Consider the following 24,634-nt stretch of genomic DNA (forward strand, 5'->3'; position numbering starts at 1 on the left):
GCAGCTTGCCGACCTCAGAGGTCGGCGGGACGCATTGCGTACATTTGTACGCATTCCCGCTAGTGCAGGAACATTAACACATACATTTTTACGCATTACTGGTTTAATGCGTAAATTTTTACGCATTGAACCAGTAATGCGTAAAAATGTATGCGTTAATGTTCCTACACTAGCGGGAATGCGTAAAAATGTACACAATGCTGCCCGCCGACCTCCGAGGTCGGCAAGCTGCCAGCGGGGGACTGGAGCAGCAGTGAGTGACTACAACAGCACAGGATGGCTGCATGGGACTGGTAGAAGCCCCAGGTAAGTGAAACTCATTTTTTTATTTTGCTTGAACCTTCCCTTTAATGTATAAAACATTTACTGTATGTCTTAATGTGATGCTGCTGCTGTTCTGGGTCTTACCTCTTTCTGACTAACAATTCCTCTTAGGGACCATGGGGAGCCGTCTGAAGCGCATTAATGTGGAGAACATAGAGGAGAATCGTCGTTTTTTCCGGAACCTTCTCTTTACAGCTGATCCCAAACTGAATGAAAGCATTGGAGGAGTCATCCTTTTCCATGAGACTCTATACCAGAAATCCAGTGATGGCGTCCTCTTCCCCAAACTCCTTAAGGATCAGGGGATCGTTGTAGGAATCAAGGTCTGTCTTGTATTGTGTGGTGTCACCAATTTATCATTATCTTATGAGTATCTAAAGTGTCATTCCTCTCACAGGTAGACAAAGGCGTAGCTCCTCTGGCTGGAACTGATGGAGAAAGCACCACACAAGGTCAGATATTGGACAGAACTGCTATGTGATGCGTTCTTAGGGTCATTTCACCACATTTATCATACTTCAAACATTTGTCTTTAGGGACGTGAATGCGGCAGGTTTCTCAGCTCCTCCCAAATGTCAACTCTACTATGACTAGTTTTTATTTCACTCTATTAAAAATGCAGTTAGTGGGGTGAGCAAATCATACATTTCCATAGTGGCACATTGGGAGGAAAACCCAGCTACTGTGGCCATGAGATCTCATCGTTTAAAGTAGAGGACCATCCAAAAACTCTTTTCTTTCTTTCTTTCTTTTTTTGAGTCATGATGAAATAGAGAAAGATTAGAGCCTCTTGTCATGCGTTTTGTTCTCTTTGCTCTTAAATTGTTCCCTTACGTTGTGTCGATAGGGCTAAACCTGAGAAGAAGGAAGGTGGAAGCGCACAACCAAAAGTAAAGTGTTATTGTTTCACTGCTCACAGGAGTGTGCCTCAGGTTTCCACTGCCCTCATACGGGTGGCCCAAGATGATATGCTCACCCCACTTACTAATTTTTTCACACCACTTACTACCCTTTCCATTGCCACCAAAAATGTATCCTAGCTTTCTGTTGCTCCCCAGAGGTTTTAGTCCCAAGAATACTTTTACTCATCATTTTCATAGGTCTCTTAAGAGTGCCAGAATTTGAGGTGCTCATTATGTAATGATTGCAAGGAGCCATAAAAGAGAGGTTTGGGTGTGATGGGGTGGCTCATCTCAAGGAATGCCAAGATACACACATAAGACCCATCTTTTGGGTCTCATAGTGCAAAATTATTGTCCATGCTTTCTAGAACTGCTCATTAATCATTTTATTGAATAGCTTGCTAGTTCTCCACTAGTGTTTTTTTTAAATCTCTGGCTGTTTACAGGTTTGGATGGACTCGCAGAACGCTGTGCTCAGTACAAAAAAGATGGTGCTGACTTTGCCAAATGGCGATGTGTCCTGAAGATCACAGACCATGCACCTTCCACCCTTGCCATCTATGAAAACGCCAATGTGTTGGCACGGTATGCCAGCATCTGCCAACAGGTGATAGCATTTTCTTGCTACTCTGTTCAAAACCATCTTGATAGTAGTTGAGATAATGTGGCCTAATAATTGTGAACGTAACATTGTGAAGGAGAAAGATAGTGGACACCAACAATGGTGCTATTTGTACAGCTGATGAAAGTGTTATTGTGTTCTAGAAGTGGTGTGTTGAATTTATTCCTAAGTTATTTATATCTGCAGGGAGTGTTGCATTGAAGAAGGTTACTGTGGTTTTCTCCAAAACCCCCAGTTACCTATAGGTGAGAGGAAGACCAGAATTCTAATGGGGTAACATTAGGTGGATTGGTGGTGAACAAAGTTGTGAGTAAAACGGGCATTGTTAAAGTCACATTTCCCTGGGTTCAACAGATCCCATTATCACTGTTGACTGCCTGGATGGCACTTGTCTTTATTATTGACCTGAAGAAGCAGGCAAGGACCCATGAAATGCGTTGTCAGCTTAATAGTTGTACTTGAATGAAATCTTTTCCAATTACTTTAGTGTTTTAATCTGAAGAGGTAAGATACCTCTTTTTTAATCATTTTAAGTATAGTTAACATATATTGGGTGCCTCCACTCCCCTGTGTTCGACAGGAAGTGTATTTGAGCAGCGCTAGAAGGTTGATTTGAGGGAGTTGGACAAAGAAGACATACACATAGCAGAAGAGAACGCATGAGAGTTGAAGTCTTAAAATGTGGCCTTAGCACTTGTTTGTTCCTGCAGTTTCCACTCATCTCTTTTAAGTTTTATTGGCATTTACTTCTACAACAACCTGTTTTTATCCCTGATGAAGCATCTGACCTTTTGGTTATGTGGTAAAGCTGACGGGAACTTAAAATTACTCTTTCGAAGTACAGAAAAGGGTTATTGCCTGTTGCATTGTAGCTTACAGTCTGACACAAGAGAAGGTGCAGTAGTCATTGTGGGTGTGTGGTGCTTGCCTGGGGTGTGTGGTGTGATCTTTATTGCTCCTGGTAGAGGTTCAGGACCACGCCTCTCGCTCTCTGACACACTTACGCTCCAGTCAGGAAAACAGAGCTGATTAAGCTGTTTTGTTTCCCTCAGCAGCTGTTATTAACCCCATTAGGCATTCCAGAGAGAGCAGAAATGAATAGCTTATCACAGTTACATCGGGCTACAGCCTGGCTCTGAGCATAGTACAGCGACTGAGCGGACACTTTAATAGAACGCTAATGTCAAACATTTCCTTGCTGATTGGTGTCTAGCACAAAGTAATGCGTTTAGTGCAGTGTTTAGTGTAACGGGACCCTAGGCAAGGTAGTATATTTGGGGACCCTTTAGTATATTTGGGGACCCTTGTGGTTCTTTTGGTTAGCTGAAGTGGAGAGAGGTTAAAGAGGGTGACAGGTGGGCCCCTTGATACCCTTTAGGCCCCTAGGTTGCCTGATGGATGATCCTGCCCTGATTACCCCTGTGTAGATATTATTCCTCTCCTGGACCACTCAAGGCTCTTATAGCTTTTTACTGCAAGGAACAGTAGAAAGCTAGAGGTAATATCTGATTGATATTGAGTGTGCAAGCTGATAAAATGATCAATATTTTGCAAAATGAGTTTCAGTCAGGAAATCATTGATTGTGACGAATGCCAGATAGAAGTCACATGGTGTTTTCATGGGAATTCGACATTTTTTAAACCATAACACCATCCATAACCACTTATTTCTAATAAATAAGACACAATACCACCTTTGGCGTTTTAACAGGCCGCAGCCATTGTTTATTGGGGGATAGGGGTATAAACAAATAACTTTATTGGATAAATCTCATAAACCATGTAACTTTATTTCAACTTGAACACACACAATACTTAGGCCCGGTTCACATTAGCGTTCCCTGTCCGAATCCGCCTGATCGGATCCGGACCGTATACTGTACAAACGGAACGTACGTTCCGCATAGCAATGCAAAGGCTATGCGGACGTTCACATACGTACGTTCCGTACAGTACGGAGCCGGATCCGGACTCCGGACACTTTTCCAACATGCGCTATTTTCTCTGGCCCACGCACCCGGACCGGAGCTGGACCTGAGCCTGACAGCACCATCTGGAACACAGAAACCAATGGGGAACGGAAAGCACAGAACACACTGCCTACAAACATCTGACGTTCTACCCCACTTCCTATGCGTATCCAAGAGGCCATTTCGGATGGGGACACATGGGCCAAGCATGTCTGGAGTGGAGCAGCAGTGACAGACGTACTGGAGCTGTTTGGCAGAATGTCGGAGGTGGAGGTGAGGCCTACAGCGGAGGAACCTGATTCTACAGGTGCATCTTCTGCTGACCCCAACATTTTTTTCTTTAAATTTCGCTTTTTTTTGCCCACGGATCCGGATGGCAGCCTGATGCATGCCTGATGCATACGGACCAGATCCGGATCAGATCCGGATCGGAACTGTACGGTTCTGATCAGGATCAGGTCCTGATCCGATCAGGATCCGATCAGGATCCGGTCCGTTTGCATGGCAAAACGCAAGTGTGAACTTAAGCAAACTCGATCGATGGTCTGTGGACCCAACACGATCGCCACCACCATTGAATTTTATTTTATTTTCCAAAAAACCATACCCCCAATAAATTTGAAGCCCACGACAAAATACCGTAATTAAAACGGGGACGGGAGGGTGGGCAGCAGCACAGTTCTGTCTCCAGAGCTCGCTTCAGCTGACAGTGACTGCTCTGACAGGATTGCTTTTATTTCACCTTAGCCAATCTTCTGATTGGCTAAGGACTTCTGGAGGGAAGAGGCTCTTGTCCAATCAGCTTCCAGCTGCGCCTGCTTAGCACACAGCTCATAACCTGCTTAACAACAGCAGTTCTTCTGAGGTAAATTTACCTCACAGTATCTGTAAAACAAAAAAGACTGGACAGTACCACATCTTATATATACAGTATAATCACATACTAATACATTTGTTTAATAGTCTCAGCATACCCATGTTCGCTGCATCACTATTTGTAATGCAGCTTATTCATCTGTGCTCACTGTGCTAAATGCAACATGTGGCAGCACATTAGGAGTTACAAATAATGTATATGGAGCGGCTCATCATTGACAAGTTTGCCAATCTATTTTTTGATTTTGTTTCATGACTTTAGCTTTAGGGTACTGCCAGTACTGCCATTTGTGTCTGATTTTATTAGTATAATGGTCAAGTAGTTTGCTATATCAGAAGTTTACTATATCAGACTTGGTCATACATTGTGTATTCATACAGGCAATTTTTGAGGATTGAGGGACTGAGTTTACGATAGCCAGAGGTTTATTATATCAGAGTTTACTATAGCAATATTCTACTGTATTCACACTCTGCTTATCTGTGTCTCTTCCAGAACGGTTTGGTGCCAATTGTGGAACCTGAAATTCTGTGTGATGGGGAACACGATCTCCGGAGATGCCAGTATGAAACAGAAAAGGTGAGAACGTTTAGGGTATGGGTATGCTGGGCACATAGGTATGTTAAATTATTACTATTGGGATGGTTCTTCAACGAAGCAACATGAATCATGTGCTTCAGGGCAGCAATTAAAGCACTCCCGGTCTCCCCCTCCCTAGAGGAGCGGCACCCCTTCACTCGCCTGCTCTCAGCATTCCAGAGATAGGGTCTCCATCCGTTCGTACAGTGTCCTGTATCCATGGCTACAGTGATGACTCATGTGACCTGTTACATGCTGCTGGGTCACATGAGGTGCTGCTGTAGTCAGAGAGGAAGCAGGATTTAATGTGTGGCTGGTGATCCCATTGCTAATCTGCCGAGAGCGGGTGAGTGATGTGGAGCTGGTGCAGCACATACACGGCACCTTGGGTATCACAGCCGGGTGCTGGGGGCCAGCAGGGAGGAGATGCTGTCTTGGAGGAAGCAGAGGGAGGTAAGCGTAGTGCCAATGCCTGCAATGCACAGCCCAATGTGTCTCTCCTCTCTGGTCTCACTTTGCACACACACATCGCAGGGTGTCAGGGCATCATCACAATGTATTGCTTCAGACAACAAAAAGTCTAGAATTGGCCCTGAGTACTATATCAGTTATTAGATGTTGGTCTGGACCGTCTACTGGTTTTTATATCCTTTCAGGAGTACAGTGATGAGTTCTCCCCACTGTATGTACTGAATTCATCCCCATCTTCCACTGAGTGGCCCAATTCCTCCTATGGTATTTTCTTCATGTCTCCATGCAGACCTGGCACCTCAGTATCAGAGATGACATAGCTGCAGGAGATATATGTGTGTTGCACAAGTCAATAGCATTGATGGCCCAGTCTATGGATTAGTATTGACAATGTGTTATACCAGACCCTGTAATTTACAGGTAGGTTGGGGTGCAACCTCATGAACACTCTACACCAGTGGAGCTCACAGGTTATGGTTTAGCCTAATGAGTGGGCGGGGCTATGGTTCCTGCAGTCTTACTCCCACAGGTGGAAGCCCAAAAGTAAAATCACCTAGTAGGCTTGAAGTGTAGCAGAGAGGGAAACGAAGGCTATTAAAAATACTAGTTGCCTGGCATCTTTCTGATCTTTCTGGCATCTGTAGTATTTGAATTACCCACCTGAAACAAAGAAAACTTTTTTTAGGTTCCCCCTCCCATTTTCTATGCATTTTAAAAGGGAAACATCCATATCCCTCTCAGTTAAGGTTCCCTTTAAGCTTCATAGAATGCAACCTTAACCCTATTTGGGTGTCACAGGTTCACTTTAATATTAAGAGGAGTAGAAATAGAGTGGACATTGGAGCACTGAATTTGAGGTGTGTACACGTGCACAATTAAAGTCACCGGCCGTGATCACGGCTTTGTCTCACGGGTGACAGTTTGGAGCGAGTTCTGTACAGACATGATGCTAGTTTAAAGACTAGCTATGTGTTCTGTTGCTACAGAGCAGGGAGGTAACACAACAAGCAGTGTATTATGGAACAGACTGGGCAAGGTGAAAAACAGTGACATCTGCCTGCGCTCAGATGAGTTGAGATGATCTGGCGGTCTGATTCACTTGCTCATGTGTTGGGGAGGGTGGGGGCAGCAATATACATGCTAGATTCTCAGCAGAGGCTGCCTCAGCTGAGAACAATCTAGAATGTGTATGAAGGTTTAGCATCCTTCCAGATAGAAGTGATACTGGTTCCTGCTATGGTCACATAATAGTGATTACCATAATAGTATCTACCATATTTGAAATGTGTATTTGCCCTATTAAGGGAGAGGGGGGGGGAGGGGTTTGTAGGGGGGGGGGGGAATTATGGGAGAGCTGTCCAAACACTTTAAATTCTGAAGTGAGAGACTTATGGAGGCTGACATATTTATTACCTTTTAAACAGTGCAAATTGCCTGGCTGTCCTGCTAATGCAGTGCCTATAATACTTTTAGCCATAAAAACTGAACAAGCATGCAGATCAGATGTTTCAGACTCAAGTCAGACTAGATTAGCCACATGCATGTTTCAGGTGTGTGATTCAGCCACTACCGTAGCCAAAGAGATTAGCAGGATTCCAGGAAACCAGGGACGTTTGAAAGGAAATCAATATGGCAGCCTCCATATATCTCTCACCTCGGGTTCCTTTTAAGATGTGCAGTGGTGTAGCAATAGGGGGTGCAGAAGTAGCGACTGCATCGGGGCCCCGAAGGGTCCACCCTCTATCACAGTATTAGCTCTCTATTGATTCTGTGCTTGTAATAATTACTTCTATAGATGCCTTGAATATTAGTAATCCTTAACACGTTGTTCCCCATCCCCTTCTAGCAACTCTGACACTGTGATTGTCATGTTTTGGTGCGCCGTGTCAATTGTTATGTATAGAGTGCTTGGGGGGGGGGGGGGGGGGGCATGTAAAACTTGCACCGGGGCCCATAGCTCCTTAGCTACGCCACTGCTGATGTGCAACACAGTATTGGTAGTATTGCACACAATACTCTCAGGTCTTTTTGCAACTACAGCAAATTTACGTTCATGACTTGGACTAGCAAGTAGTAGATTCTCAGCACATTAATTATCACTGTTGTTTACCAGCGGCTGGACTGTAACCGATTCCCCAGATCTCTGTTAAATATTAACCTTTATTTTGCACTTTCAACCTGAGTTATTGTAGCAAGCTGTGAAAGCTGCCAGATGGAGTTTGAGCCCAGCTGTCATTGACATTAGCTTGCCTTGCTTAATCAGGTAGTTAGGGCCCATTCTCACTTACGCGATTAGCGGCTAATCGCCGAACCGCTAGTGCATTTTAAAGCGCTAGAGTAACATTAACTATATGGCAGTGATCTCCCTGCCGAGATTGCCGCCGATCGCGGGTGATTCGTGATTAGCGGCAATCGCAAAATGCAATTTTTCCACGATTCTGGAGCGATCACAATACAGTGCTTAAAAAAAGCGCTGATCTTGATCGCTCAGGAATCGCGAGAGTGTACTGTGATTTAAACGCACTAATCATGGTAAAATTACCCGCACAAAACGCTAGCACTGAGCGCTAGCGTTTTGCAACTTCAAGTGAGAACGAGCCCTTACAGGGCTCTACACAAAGACAGTGGTTGTTGCTGAGGGGACAATCACTTCCAGTCTCCTTTATTTGGAGTTAGAGCCTGTTTCACAGGTTTTAAAAGGGAAGAGGAGAAATAAAAATTGACACATACACTCACCTAAAGAATTATTAGGAACACCTGTTCAATTTCTCATTAATGCAATTACCGGTATCTAGTGAACCAATCACATGGCAGTTGCTTCAATGCATTTAGGGGTGTGGTCCTGTTCAAGACAATCTCCTGAGTTAAAAATTGAATGTCAGAATGGGAAAGAACAGTGATTTAAGCAATTTTGAGCGTGGCATGGTTGGTGCCAGATGGGCCGGTCTGAGTATTTCACAATCTGCTCAGTTACTTGGATTTTCACGCACAACCATTTCTAGGGTTTACAAAGAATGGTTTGAAAAGGGAAAAACATCCAGTATGTGGCAGTCCTGTGGGTGAAAATGCCTTGTTGCTAGAGGTCAGAGGAGAATAGGCAGACTTATTCAAGCTGATAGAAAAGCAACGTTGACTGAAATAACCACTCGTTACAATATAGGCATGCAGCAAAGCATTTGTGAAGCCACAACACGCACAACCTTGAGGCGGATGGGCTACAATAGCAGAAGACCCCACCGGGTACCACTCATCTCCACTACAAATAGTAAAAAGAGGCTACAATTTTCACAAGCTCACCAAAATTGGACAGTTGAAGACTGGAAAAATGTTGCCTGGTCTAATGAGTCTCGATAGAGTCAGAATTTAGCGTAAACAGAATGAGAACATGGATCCATTATGCCTTGTTACCACTGTGCAGGCTGGTGGTGGTGGTATAATGGTGTGGGGGATGTTTTCTTGGCACAGTTTAGGCCCCTTAGTGCCGATTGGGCATTGTTTAAATGCCACGGGCTACCTGAGCATTGTTTCTGACCATGTCCTTCATGACAGGGGCGTAACTAGAAATCACTGGGCCCCCCTGCGAAAATGAGGATGCCCCCCCCATAGGCACCAAATAATCGTAATGGGGCAGCGTTTCACTATAAAATAATCCTAATGCAGCAATGTTTCACTATAAAATAATCCTAATGCAGCAATGTTTCACCAGAAATGAATCGTAAATTGGGCAGCATTTCACCAGAAATGAATCGTAAAATGGGCAGCATTTCACCATAAAATGATCATAAAGTGGGCAGCATTTCACCATAAATTATTCTTAAATTGGGCAGCATTTCACCAGAAATGAATCTTAAATTGGGCAGCATTTCACCAGAAATTAATTGTAAATTGGGCAGTATTTCCCCATAAAATAATCGTAAAATGGCCAGCATTTCCCCATAAAATAATCGTAAAGTGGGCAGCATTTCACCATAAAATAATCGTAAAGTGGGCAGCAGTCACCAGAAAATAATCGTAATGTGGGCAGCAGTCATCAGAAAATAATCGTAATGTGGGCAGCAGCCAGCAGTCATCAGAAAATAATCGTAATGTGGGCAGCAGTCACCAGAAAATAATCGTAATGTGGGCAGCAGGCACCAGAAAATCGTAATGTGGGGAGCAGTGACCAGAAAATCGCAATGTGGGCAGCAGGCACCAGAAAATCGCAATGTGAGCAGCAGACACCAGGAAATTGCAATGTGGGCAGCAGGCACCAGAAAATTGCAATGTGGGCAGCAGGCATCAGAAAATCGCAATGTGGGCAGCAGGCAGGGCCGGTCCTGGACTTTCTGCTGCCTGAGGCAAAGATCGTGAAGGCGCCTCCCTTCCCCCCCCCGACAGAGACAGACATCATCATCATCACATAGCATTATAGCAGAGAGAAAAAAATTACAGGATCATCATTTTACCATACACCAATACCACTGACTTCTACCATGAGTCATCATTGATGACTACTACACACTACCTTAACCTTATTATACTAAATAATAAAATAAAAAGGAATGTACCTCTCTCATGCGCCCCTCTCTTTTATGCGTCTGTTTTGTTTCTCTCTTTCCTGTGCTTCACTCATGTCTGTGTCCCCTCTACAGTGCTTTCCCATGCCCTATTCTCCTGTGCATCTCTCCCTTTCTCCTGTACCTCTCTGATGCCACCTATCTCTTGTGCCCCCTTTCCAGTGCTTTTCTCATTTGCCCCCTTTCTTCTGTGCCCCTCTCTCCTGCCTCCCTTCTGTGCCCTTTCTCCCCCCCCCCCTCTCCTGTGCCTCCCTTCTATGTCCTCTCCCCATGCCTCCTTATTTGCCACTCTCTCTACTGAGTCTCTCTGTCTAATGCCCCTCCTTACAGTCACTGCCCTCCTCCCTCTCCATGTTTTGATCTCCACTCCCATGTCACCATCTTCCTGCTCCCTCTTAGCCCCTTTCTTGTGCCCCCCCCCCCCTCCTTTCGACTTTGTCATCCCCTTCATTGATTCCTGTTCCCCTTGCTAAGCCCCCCCCCCCTCCCAATATGTCTTCAATACTGATTCCAATATTCCATCCCCACAGTACGCCCATCATTACTGATTCCCTACTGTACGTCCATTACTGGTGCCCTGTATATCCCCATCTGCTGTACATAACATCCCCCACACGACCGACCAACCGACCGTGAAAGAAAGCCTGAGGCAGCAAAGTGACTGACTCACCGGGAAAGGGGTCTCTAGGTCTGGCGGCGGCGAAGGGCGGGCATCCGCATCCAGCATGATCCATCCTGCACTGGCACTGGCAGGCAGGTGACAGATGGCTGCGGCGGCGGCGGGCATGCTCCATCTCGGATCTCGCGCTGACGGGCAAGGCGTGAACAGCGGCGGCAGGCTCATCATCCGTCACGTCGGCAGCGCTCAGTGACTGACCGTGACTAACACAATCAGGGGCAGCAGAGCGGGCGGCAGCCGCCGCCATCAGCAGGCTTAGGCAGCATGCAGCCTTGGAGGAGAGGCCGCAGAGCTCAGAGTCGTCGGACTCGGAGGCCGGCGGCATCATGGGTGGCACGTGGCAGCACAACTGGCGGTCAGTGCACAGCCTAATGGGGGCGGGGCAGGTCCCAGCCAGAACACAGTCCGGGCGGACTTGGCGGAGGGTCACTGACTCATGATGTTTGCAGGCATGGGGTCGGAGGCACGGACACCACAGGAGCAGCCGGACTTCACTGCAGAGTTTGCACTGCAGCCTGCACTCTCTCTCGTCTCTCTTCAGGCAGGTTAGAAGGCGGCAAGAACCAGGCGCAGTCACTTCCTCTTTATGCCTGGTGCCGCCCCTCCACTTCCTGCCGCCTGAGGAACCCGCCTCATGGGTGGGCCGGCCCTGGCAGCAGGCACCAGAAAATTGCAATGTGGGCAGCAGGCACCAGAAAATCGCAATGTGGGCAGCAGGCACCAGAAAATCGCAATGTGGGCAGAAGGCACCAGAAAATTGCAATGTGGGCAGCAGGCACCAGAAAATTGCAATGTGGGCAGCAGGCACCAGAAAATTGCAATGTGGGCAGCAGGCACCAGAAAATTGCAATGTGGGCAGCAGGCACCAGAAAATTGCAATGTGGGCAGCAGACACCAGAAAAAAAAATGCACCTGTGAAAAAAAAACAATTCACTCACCTAACAGAAGTCTCCTCTCCCGGCATCTGGCGCGCAGCTCCCCAACGATCCTCCAGCAGCACATCTCCCGCCCTGACAGGCAGAGAGCAGGGCTATGGCAAGATGGCTCCCGAAGCCCTGTACTGGAGGCACAAATAGTCTCCAGTGCAGGGCTTCGGCAGCCATCTTGTCGTAGCCCTGCTCTGCCTCCCGGGAGACTGCAGGCTGCGGGGAAGAAGTTCCACACCTGGCTGGGGGTCCCGCAATCGGGAGGGCGTCAGCGCTCCCCCCCCACACGGCTGGCGGGCCCCAGATGGGTTGCATCCCCAGTAGTTACACCAGTGCTTCATCACCACCATGTACCCATCCTCTGATGGCTAATTCCAGCAGGATAATGCACCATGTCACAAAGCTTGAATCATTTCAAATTGGTTTCTTGAACATGACAATGAGTTCACTGTACTAAAATGGCCCCCACAGTCACCAGATCTCAACCCAATAGAGCATCTTTGGGATGTGATGGAACAGGAGCTGCATGCCCTGGATGTGCATCCCACAAATCTCCATCAATTGCAAGATGCTATCCTATCAATATGGGCCAACATTTCTAAAGAATGCTTTCAGCACCTTGTTGAATCAATGCCACGTAGAATTAAGGCAGTTCTGAAGGCGAAAGGGGGTCAAACACCGTATTAGTATGGTGTTCCTAATAATACTTTAGGTGTAGGTGAGTGTAGTTCACACTCACGTAGAAGTAGTCGATTGGAGGGTAAGCTGTTTACAGTGAGCATTTTGTGAAGACAGAAGAGAGCATCTTGGGAACATCTAGATCAGGGGTGCCCATTAGGTAAATCGTGATCTACCAGTAGATCGTGAAGGCCTTCATGGTAGATCCTGATCCCACTTAATTTTACATTCTGTATATACAAGTGTGCTCCTACAATTGTACATAGGTAGATCACTTTGACTTGATAATTTTTTAAAGTAGCTCACAAGGTGAAAAAGTGTGGGCACCTCTGATCTAGATCATACATGTCAAACTCTGGCCCGTGACTCAAATCTGGCCTTCTGATTTGACCTCCCACTTTGCATTATGTTTGACCCACTCTAGACCACCAGAGAAGCTATATTAGAGGGTAAGCCCTAGATCACCAGGGAAGCCATATGGGGAGGGGAAAAGCACTAGATATCAGGGAACTGTATTGGAGAGGGAGGTGTCCTCTTGTCTAGACACTAGGAAACTGTATAGGGGAGGCAGAGAGGACAACTAAACATCAGGGAATTTTATAGGGAAGGGAGGAAAAAACACTAAACACCATGGAACTGTATAGATGAGGAAGGGAGGACCACTAAACACCAGGGAACTGTATAGAGGAAGGACACCAGAGAACTGTATAGGGGGAGGAGGGGGCTATTAGACACCAGGTAATTTTATAAGGGAGAGAGGTGGCCACATGGCTTGGTCCCAGAGCTCAATTTAGGCCCACTTTGTATTTGAGTTTGACACTCCTGATCTAGATAGAAACAAATGCCCCCCCCAAAAAGATATGCTTTGCATAGTGCTTATCCTACATTTATTCCCCATGACAGAATTAACTTATTTACATAACTGCTAATGGCAATTATATTCTATGTTTTTTCCTTTCGTGACACAGGTCCTATCTGCAGTGTACCATTCCCTTGTTCAGCATCATGTGTACCTTGAAGGCACCCTCTTGAAACCAAACATGGTGACAGCAGGACAGTCATGCCCTCAGAAATTCACCCCTGAAGAAGTGGCCATGGCAACCGTTACTGCCCTGAGTCGAACAGTCCCTCCTGCAGTACCAGGTAAGTCAGTCAATAAAGGGTACAATGGTGAACTATACTCATTCAAGTGACTGCCAAAATAATGGAGGAGGTTGGATAGGTTAAATAAATTGTTTAAAACATTTAACAGGAGAATAAGTAATTTTATTACCTCCTGTAGTAAGAAAAAGCTTCACGCACTTAGAGACACTCATTCCTTCCAAGGTTCAGCCAATCAGCGCTGTGACCTGAGGAAATGGCTAAGGACTCTTTTGGTATGGCCTGTCATGTCATGAGATTCAAATTTTAGCCGTGGAAGCTTCTTTTGGCACACAGAAGGTAACATTTGTGAAGATCTTAGTAAATCGGTCACTGGAGTTTGGCTATAATGTTATTGTATCAGGAAATCCTCTAGATACATTTCAGTGTTGGTGGCAGCATATGTGTAGTGATATGATCCCCTGGTCTTCCAATTTTGTATTGTCTTTTGTACTTTTTTTGTAAACATTATTAAAGGTTATATATTTATAGACACTTATGATCTCTCTCAATACATACGGTATTTAAGTCTTTTCCACTCTACTAAAATGATTCTCTTTTTTCTTGCTGTCCCTGTATTCCCAGATGGGCAGTAAAACCCAAGTCAGGCAAAAACAGCGCTGGAACCAGGCACCTCCATAGGCCGCAATGTGAATTACGGCTGTAGTGGCGCCCTGTGAGTAATTTGGGTGCACCATATACCCCCATGGGCTGCAATGTGAATTACGGCTGTAGTGGCTCCCTGTCAGTAATTTGGGTGCACCAGGTACCCCCATGGGCTGCAATGTGAATTACGGCTGTAGTGGCGCTCTGTCAGTAATTTGGGTGCACCAGGTACCGCCGTGGGCTGCAATGTGAATTACGGCTGTAGTGGCGCTCTGTCAGTAATTTGGGTGCACCAGATACCCCCATGGGCTGCAATGTGAATTACGGCTGTCGTGGCGCCCTGTGAGTAATTTGGGTGCACCATATACCCCCATGGGCTGCAATGTGAATTACGGCTGTAGTGGCTCCCTGTCAGTAATTTGGGTGCACCAGGTACCCCCATGGGCTGCAATGTGAATTACGGCTGTAGTGGCTCCCTGTCAGTAATTTGGGTGCACCAGATACCCTCATGGGCTGCAATGTGAATTACGGCTGTAGTGGCGCTCTGTCAGTAATTTGGGTGCACCAGGTACCCCCATGGGCTGCAATGTGAATTACGGCTGTAGTGGCGCCCTCTCAGTAATTTGGGTGCACCAGGTACCCCCATGGGCTGCAATGTGAATTACGGCTGTAGTGGCGCTCTGTCAGTAATTTGGGTGCACCAGGTACCCCCATGGGCTGCAATGTGAATTACGGCTGTAGTGGCGCTCTGTTAGTAATTTGGGTGCACCAGGTACCCCCGTGGGCTGCAATGTAAATTACGGCTGTAGTGGCGCTCTGTCAGTAATTTGGGTGCACCAGATACCCCCATGGGCTGCAATGTGAATTACGGCTGTCGTGGCGCTCTGTCAGTAATTTGGGTGCACCAGATACCCCATGGGCTGCAATGTAAATTAAGGCTGTCGTGGCGCTCTGTCAGTAATTTGGGTGCACCAGGTACCCCCATGGGCTGCAATGGGAATTACGGCTGTAGTGGCGCTCTGTCAGTAATTTGGGTGCACCAGGTACCCCCATGGGCTGCAATGTGAATTACGGCTGTAGTGGCGCTCTGTCAGTAATTTGGGTGTACCAGGTACCCCCATGGGCTGCAATGTGAATTACGGCTGTAGTGGCGCTCTGTCAGTAATTTTTGCTGTTTCTAGCCACACCCCCTTCAGCACCTCCCTTTCCCTAATAATTTATTTAATGTCCTAACTAGAGGCGATGTGCCTGGATATATGTATTTTTATTCTTATCATTGACCCCTGTGGCTAGGGTCTAATTCAGAGCACTCCCTCCTTCCCCTGTATGTTTGTCAGCATGCACACAGCTTATGCTGGTGTATGCGCATGGTGCACATGGACACATAACGTTAGCTCCCTTGTGCGATTGGTAAGATGCACTGTCTTTCCCAGGAGAGGAAGTTAGGATGTGTGCTCCTAATCCATTGATAGGTTTGATGCAATGAATGCGTTTGCATGTCTGCACTATGCATGTTACAGGGCCAGAGTTAGGACACCTATGTTTACCTGGGTACTTCTACGCAGTATAGGTGACTAAGCATAAGAATGCATTCTTCTGTGAACTAAAACCCTGGCTTTTAATTTAGCTGTAGGGATAACAGTTGTGCCTGGATGAGTGAATCTGTGAATGCATTTGTTTGAACATTTGCATGTGAGAGTGCGAAGGGTTAATTGATTTTTGCTGTTTCTAGCCACACCCCCTTCAGCACCTCCCTTTCCCTAATAATTTATTTAATGTCCTAACTAGAGGCGATGTGCCTGGATATATGTATTTTTATTCCTGTCAGTAATTTGGGTGCACCAGATACCCCCATGGGCTGCAATGTGAATTACGTCTGTCGTGGTGCTCTGTCAGTAATTTGGGTGCACCAGGCACCGCCATAGGCCACAATGTGAATTAAGGCTGTAGTGGCGCCCTGTCAGTAATTTGGGTGCACCAGATACCCCCATGGGCTGCAATGTGAATTACGGCTGTAGTGGCGCCCTGTCAGTAATTTGTGTGCACCAGATACCCCCATGGGCTGCAATGTGAATTACGGCTGTAGTGGAGCCCTGTCAGTAATGTGGGCGCCATTAAAAGACGGAGCCCAAATTACAATTGAAAAAGTGTAATTCGGCCACTAGCAATAGCTGGCATGCGAATTACGTCTTAGACCAGAGTGGCTTGAAAGGAAAATAGTAATTAACAACGCAGGAGCAGGGTGAGCCGTTTTTCTTTGCTTTCCTTTCTTGCACTGAAGCCTAGTTTAGCTTACTTCTGATGGAACGTAGTTCAGTTAGTAGTGCTGACTTCTGAATGCAACGCCAAGATCTGTAAAGCTGTTCATATTCTTGCTTTGCTGTTTTACCAAAGAAAACTGACGACATGAATACCTTGTATCTCTGATTGAATAAAAACTGCTTGAGCATCCATGGTCTACATCGATCTGCTACACAGCTGTGGGTGAATGTCAAAGCTGATAAGAGCTGATAAGAGACTAAGTGCAGTCATTTGATCACTGGCAGGGCCGGATTTGGACATTTTACTGCCCAAGGCCCACTGTCACCAAACTCCCCCCCAACCGCCCCGTCCTGTGCACCACCCTTCCTGTGTGCTTTCCCCATCTCGTTTGTTCCCCTCATCCTCCACCATCCTGTGTACTTCCCTGGTCCTGTGGGAGGAGCACAACACAGTATGGGGGGAGCACAGGACCAGTGCTCCACTGCTCACTCTTGTGGAAGCAGGGTGCACTGACTGAGTTTGTGACTGCTGCGGTTTACATGTTTGGCAGTTAAATTGCCTTAGTGTGCCAGCCCACGGCCTGCCCCTTGCTTTCTGGTGCCATAGGCCATGGCCTTTGTAGCCTTGCCTCAAATCCGGCCATGATCACTGGTGCCGACAATAACCAAGAGCAACGACACTAAATATGTAAACGTAAAACCCCCATACTTCTAATCCCTTCCCATACTATCCAAAAACAATTTAAATTTCCTGGAGTTGGTATTTAGGAAAGTAGGTCCTGAAAATGATCATCAGCTGCCAAAAATTTGGATATGAAGCTACTTTCATCTGCCCAGACTCCGCCCAGTCTTAATATGCTTTTAACAAGTTATATCTGTGTAAATCTGAAAAAAAGGAGAGTAGTTCTGGACACCCAAATTCTTTGTTGTAGCCCACTGGAATTGATCAGTGTTGGGAAAGTCAAGATATAGGCTGTTTAAGTTAAATGAAGGCTGGTGCCCACTAATGTTGTCACCAACATCACAAGAGATGAAGGCAGTTGAACAATGCAGCTTAGAGAGGCAGGAAGGGGCAGGCACAACAAGCTTAAAGTGAACCTGACATGAAAGCCATCTCAGGTACCATACTTACTTGGGGCTTCCTTAAACTTAAAGAAAATCTGTAACAAAAAAACCTCCCCTGGAGGTACTCACCTCGGGTCGGGGAAGTCTCCGTATCCTATTGAGGCTTCCCCCGTCCTCCTCGGTCCCACGGTGGCGGCGAAAATCCTCCCGGAGCGGCGGCGATGTAAATATTGACCTCTGTGGCTCCAGCGCAGGCACAGTATCCGCCTTTCCCATGGAGATAGGCGGAAATAGCTGATCTCCGTCGGGCCGCTCTACTGCGCAGGCGCAAGTCTGCTGCGCCTGCGCAGTAGAGCGGACCCGACTGATATCGGCAATTTCCTCCTATCTTTGTCAGAAGAGCCGAAACAGCGCCCCCGCTGGAGCCTGGAAAGGTAAATGTTGAACAGGCTGTCAGATCTGTCGGGCCAGCTTTGAAGGGCTGCAGCGAGACCCCCGTGGGACATAGGAGGACGGGGGAAGCCTCATTAGGATCCTGAGGCTTCCCCCTCCCGAGGTGAGTACCTCCAGGGGATGTTTTTCTTATTACAGTGTCTCTTTAAGCTTCCCCACGCAATATGACCCGAAAGCCTGGCCAAGTCACACTTCGTTGCACAAGCGTGGCCTGGCCAGTCGCGATCCCCCATCGCGCTTAAGCTTTCAGCCCGTATTGTAAGGGACAGGAGACATCTGGGGAGATGAAAAGGGACTGAGCGTCCTCAAGAGGGCTTAAGAAAGCCCCAGGTAAGTATGGTATCTGAAATAAATTATATATGCTCAGCGCAGAGTCCAAAAACAAAAGACGAGTCTTCAGCAAAGGATAAAAGCAGGCAAATCTCCACCACAATAAATATTGGGTTCACGGCACAGCTCTGCAGTCATGGATACCCAAAAAAGGAAAGAGGCTTACCAGCTGGTGACAACCCACATTATAAGGTTGTATCAACGCTTTGGTAGGACATCAGGAAGTAACAGTCTGTCCAGGATCCACCAATTCAGCAATGATTCCTCTCACGAATGGATATCAGTAAACATCATAAAAAACCAACAAACGGCAACTCTAAGTGTAAACCGTTTAATATAGAGTTTTCATAGTAAAAACAGCTTAAAAATAGCATAAAAATAGCATAAAAACAAAACTTACATACGGGGCCCATGCAATGGGAACCCCAAGAAAGTTGCACGCGTGTATGGGTCAGCGGTCAGCGTCTCCTTCCCGGCACCCTTATGCTGTCCTTTACCGCTGACCCATACACGCGTGCAACTTTCTCGGGGTTCCCATTGCATGGGCCCCGTATGTAAGTTTTGTTTTTATGCTATTTTTATGCTATTTTTAAGCTGTTTTTACTATGAAAACTCTATATTAAACGGTTTACACTTAGAGTTGCCGTTTGTTTGTTTTTTATGATGTTTACTGATATCCATTCGTGAGAGGAATCATTGCTGAATTGGTGGATCCTGGACAGACTGTTGCTTCCTGATGTCCTACCAAAGCGTTGATACAACCTTATAATGTGGGTTGTCACCAGCTGGTAAGCCTCTTTCCTTTTTTGGGTATCCATGATTGCAGAGCTGTGCCGTGAACCCAATATTTATTGTGGTGGAGATTTGCCTGCTTTTATCCTTTGCTGAAGACTCGTCTTTTGTTTTTGGACTCTGCGCTGAGCATATATAATTTATCTGTTTGTGAACTCTGGACATTGTTCTTCTCTCAGCAGCGGCCACTTTGTTTCCTTGGCGCTGATACACATATGCAAACTGGTATCTGAAATAGCTTTAACCTCTGGTACACTTTAAAACATACTTGAAGTGAAAAGGGATATGGAGGCTGACATATTTATTTCCTGTTAAACAATGCACATTGTGTGGCTGCCCTGCTGACCCTCTGCTTCTAATACCTTTAGCCATAGACCCTGAACAAGCATGCAGATCAGATATTTCTGAGAAAAAAAAATCCAACAAGATTATTAGCATGCTTATTTTAGGTGTGTGATTCAGAGATTGGAAGATACATTAGAGATTTTAGTTGAGATACATTAGAGATTGTAGTTGAGATACATTAGAGATTGTAGTTGAGATACATTACCAGTGGAGTCTCTGCAAGGCATATAACAGGAATGGGAGATTTACTTCAGCAACCTTTACTCATGACTGAAATATTCACTTAAAACTGACCTTTTCAATACTTCAAAACCCTGCATATAATAAAATACAGTAGCCAAGTGAGATGCTTTTACTTCACATTCCCCATCAATGTTTAGGTTTTCCGCCATGCTGTTTGTGCATTGATCTATTGATGTCCTGTAGGTATCTGCTTCCTGTCTGGTGGTCAGAGTGAGGAAGAGGCATCACTTAACCTGAATGCTATGAACCGCTGCAGTATCGTTCGTCCCTGGCGCCTGTCCTTCTCTTATGGCCGCGCCCTTCAGGCCTCTGCGCTCTCTGCCTGGGTTGGAAAGACAGAAAATAAGAAGGCAGCACAGGAAGCTTTCGCCAAGAGGGCAAAGGTCAGGAAAACCTATTATATTGTTTGATACAATAATTGTAAAAAAAGAAATGTGTGCTTGCTAAGTAGATGGTTTTCAAACATACTATTATACAAAGATCAATAGGACAAGAGCTTCAGACTATTCAAACACTGAGTTAAATTATCTGGCATTAACCCAGCACAGTCATTTTAGTGTGGGCACCATCCCCAGGAACGATGTTGCAGCAATTTGGGCACATGCCACCTATAGACATGCAGAGAGAGTCTGAGCAGTTACCAGTGGTTATCATGGAATGGCCACCTTACCATAGCATGACTGGCTTCCCAGCCTCTCTGCCTCCTCAGATAAATAATATACCTTGTAAGCTACCAGCAAGTAAGAAAATGCTCAGAATCATTATGACAATTCTTTTTCACCTACCTTATGGTACTTTTTCAATTGCAGATCGCTGAAAAGTTATTTTAACCCATTTGGGGGCCAGTGTAGTTAAAACTATGTCGTACTTGAGGCTGCTTAAAGTGGTCTGAAACTCTGACATAACATTCAGTAAAAATGTGTTTTTCTACTTTTTATTACCCATACAGTTATTATATTTGCTTTTGTACACTAGTAATTTTGGGCCTGATTCACAAAGATTTTCTGTTAAATTATCTCACCTTATTTATTAACTCACTATTTATCTTTCCTTATCTTACTTAAGTCATGGTTTAGCTCTCTTTATTTGACATAGCTCATAGTTACAGTTATTTGGGTTGAAAAAAGACATACGTCCATCGAGCTCAACCAGAAAACAAAGTACAACTCCAGCCTGCTCCCTCACATATCTCAGCTGATCCAGAGGAAGGCGAAAAACCCTTACAAGGCATGGTCCAATTAGCCCCAAAAGGGAAAAATTTCCTTCCCGACTCCAGATGGCAATCAGATAAAATCCCTGGATCAACACCACTGGGCATTACCTAGTAATTGAGAGCTAAACTCATGGTTTAGCTCTCCTTATTTGACATAACTTATGGTTTAGCTCTCCTTATTTGACATAACTCATGGTTTAGCTCTCCTTATTTGACATAACTCATGGTTTAGCTCTCCTTATTTGACATAACTCATGGTTTAGCTCTCCTTATTTGACATAGCTTATGTTTTTTTTTAGCTCTCCTTATTTGACATAACTCATGGTTAAGCTCTGCCTATCTATTTATCACATGCATTATCTCTCCTTATTTGTTTATCTCATGCATTAGCACTTCTTACAGTTAAGGCAGCCATACACTGGTCGATGTGCCATCAGATCGACCAGCTGACAGATCCCTATCTGATCGAATCTGATCAGATAGGGATCGTATGGCTGCCTTTACTGCAAACAGATTGTGAATCGATTTCAGCCTGAAACCGATCACAATCTGTTCAGCTGCTCCTGCCGCCTGTCCTCCCCCCGCGCATACATTACCTGACGCTGGCTCCCGGGCATCTTCTCCACGCTGCACCGCTCTGTTCTTGCTCCATCTCGGCGCTTCCTGTCACTCCGTGACCAGGAAGTTCAAATAGAGCGCCCTCTATTTGAACTTCCTGGGTCACTGCAGTGACCCAGGAAGCGCCGGGATGGAGCGGGTGCAGCGCTGAGAAGATGCGGAGAAGACGCCCGGGAGCCCGCATCAGGTAATGTATTTTTCATCGGATCGGCCGCCGCTAGCGACGCGCACTTTACCCGCGGGTGATCGAGGGTAATTTCCCGCACGGCGCGATCGACGGACCGATCCGATTTCGGGAGGAAATCGGATCGTCGGCGGCGTTTACCGCGAACGATTGGCAGCAGATTCGATCCCAGGATCGAATCTGCTGTCGAAACGGCCGGGAATCGGGCCAGTGTATGGCCACCTTTAAGGTGAAAAATAAGTAACCTTTGTGAATCAACCCCATTGTCTGTTTACAAACTACAAGTTCCAAAAGTACAGTTTATCTGCTCTGAAAGCTGCCATTGCATTTTATTCAAGCTGATTTTTATTATGTATTAAAGCCTTCTAGTCAGCTGTTCTGAACTGTGTGTATGCTTGAAGCACAGGGAGTTCCTTTTTAGTTGTTTCACACAATGTAACAACTGAGGAATGTAAACAAAAGATACTGTTATCTCCTCTTCAGATGTATGCTAAGCTGAAGGGCTTTCCATGGCATGACAAAGTTTTATGTTTATCTATTTGAATGATTTTCTGCTATAATTTTTGTTTGTGGTAGTAGGTCTAAGGCTGTAAGGAATCTTTTAGAGCAAAGGAGAAATGCTGAGTTTCAGACCAATTTAAGCCTGATGCGGTGGCGCTTTAACGCCACTGGCTTCTGTGCACTGGAAGCGATAGTGCTTCCCCGTTGGCACAAAACTCAGCTATCTAAAGAGAGCTGAGCTCTGTATCTCGGTCAGGAGCCAATTTTGTTAGCTTCTGACCCGCACTGTGAGCCAATCACAGTGATCAGGAAGTAAAAAATAGAAAAAAGGCTCTGGTCCTAAAGCAGACCTAAACCCAGAACTTCCTCTCTGCACTAAAAGATAAGCAACAGCATAATAACCATTACAGAAAAATGCATTTCCTTGTTACAGCTTATAGAGCTCCTTCAGAGATGCTGCAGTGTAGTTACTTCCTGGGAGCACAGAAAGGGTTAAACTCCTGTGTTTACCCTTCTGAGTGACATACATCAGACAGAGCTGACAGCTAGAATTACAGTGCCTCATCACTTTCAGATAAAGGGGGGAAAGGCAGGCTGTTATCGCTAATTACTCACTGGATATGTTTCTTTGTGTTTTTCTTCTCTCCTGTGGAAGAGTTTAGGTCCTCTTAAAGGGGCCAAAGCCTGTAAGTCCTAAATTAGTTAAACAGAATACAAAATGATCTCCTAGGAGATAAAGTAAATGGACAAAGGGCCATAATTAGGTGATCATTCCAACCATAGCACCAATTAAAAACGAATACAGCAGAAGAATAAGGGACCCCTCTGGTCAAGGGGCCCTGATGTATTCGCAGCTTCTGCATCCCCTATTGCTACATTACTGTCTCCTCCTATCCCATAAGTCAGTTAGCGATGATGAAAATTGCTTTGATTCTGAATATACATCAGATTTCTTATAACAATCTGCTCTTTTCCTGTGTATGTTACAGATCAATGGACTGGCATCTGTTGGAAAATATGTACCCTCTGGATCCTCAGACTCCGCCTCCTCCACATCCCTGTTCCAGGCCAGCTATTCCTATTAAAACCTGCTCTCCACTGCCCCCTTGTGTTACATCTTTGCATTTCTGCTGGGGTCCCCTGACTTATGGGATCACTGCCCAATATCCACACACTGAGCCATTGATTGATGTTTGTTGTACTCAAAGCACAGCAAAGTGCAATATGCAGTATCCCACTGCAGCCAATTTGATATGTTATTGGTTTAAGTTGCTGCAATGTTTCCCATCACTGTATCTCTTTGCAACACCTTTTAAATATATTATGTTTATTACTCACTTTTTATGCAGTAAAAATACCCAAGTAATTCCAGTCAAGTGTATTTGACTCTCTGTTACAGAGGTTCAATTCTGACTGGATTTACTCGGATATAGCAGCTGGAATCCCATTGGCTACTGTTGACAACACCTTAATATTCCTTTACTCCACTTGTTCTCATTGGGACAAATTCACTGTGTGAATCAAATAAGGTAAAACACTGCATTAAAGGGTTACTTTATCCCAAACTGAGACTGAGGTGAAGGTGCAGCGCAGAGGTAGAACCTGTTAAACCACGCATGTAAATGTAATTAATACGCTTTCTACAAAAAACAATGTAATTAAAGTCAGTACTGAAATCAGATGTCGGCCTTCCAGGGATAAGTATTAATGACACTGAATTTCATCAGAACTAAGTTTTGGATTCCATTTAAAAAAGTGAAACATATTTGTATTGCTGCTATATGATGCATGCCTAAAAGACACAGAACACCATTCCAATAAAACCTTTCAAAATAATTGATGTGGTTGTAGTTATTTTACACACAAATCTGTAAATATTTGTGCCGGTAGACCAATGTAGCCTTTCTAGACTGGAATTTCATTACAGCAAGAAAGCAGTTAGGTAAGATGGGCAGCCATGCTGTGTCTGTGTAGGCCTGGGCTCAGAGCAGAAGCCTCACTAAATTTTGCACTTTGTGTAGCTGGCATACTCCAGTCCACTAATCTGAGGAACCGGCCACTACATTGCCAAGACACTAAATTGTTACAGGGCCTGGCTGTTCCAAGCACTTTATCCATGCAGACGTGTCTATCTAGAACTATTGGGACTGTAGGCAGTATTAACCAACTACACATTACTTAAAGAGAAACCATAACCTAGAATTGAACTTCATCCCAATCAGTAGCTGATACTTCCTTTCCCATGAGAAATCTTTTCCTTTTCACAAACGGATCATCAGGGGGCTCTGTATGGCTGATG

General features: G+C 45.4%; 1 protein-coding gene across 2 annotated transcripts in view; it reads left to right on the forward strand.

Annotated features, from left to right (window-relative positions):
- LOC137534207 (fructose-bisphosphate aldolase B-like) overlaps positions 1–24,171 on the forward strand; it is a 38,771-nt gene extending 14,600 nt beyond the window's left edge. For both annotated transcript variants that reach the window (XM_068255611.1, XM_068255612.1), the window contains exons 3-9: positions 436–647; positions 722–776; positions 1,673–1,833; positions 5,191–5,274; positions 13,553–13,727; positions 20,003–20,202; positions 23,325–24,171. In XM_068255611.1, the coding sequence (XP_068111712.1) occupies positions 436–647; positions 722–776; positions 1,673–1,833; positions 5,191–5,274; positions 13,553–13,727; positions 20,003–20,202; positions 23,325–23,420 (983 nt within the window). In that variant the 3' untranslated portion in view covers positions 23,421–24,171. The remainder of the gene's footprint in view (positions 1–435; positions 648–721; positions 777–1,672; positions 1,834–5,190; positions 5,275–13,552; positions 13,728–20,002; positions 20,203–23,324) is intronic.
- The last annotated feature ends 463 nt before the right edge of the window (positions 24,172–24,634 follow it).

Source organism: Hyperolius riggenbachi, chromosome 10 (assembly GCF_040937935.1).
Source record: "Hyperolius riggenbachi isolate aHypRig1 chromosome 10, aHypRig1.pri, whole genome shotgun sequence".
Lineage (NCBI taxonomy): Eukaryota > Metazoa > Chordata > Amphibia > Anura > Hyperoliidae > Hyperolius > Hyperolius riggenbachi.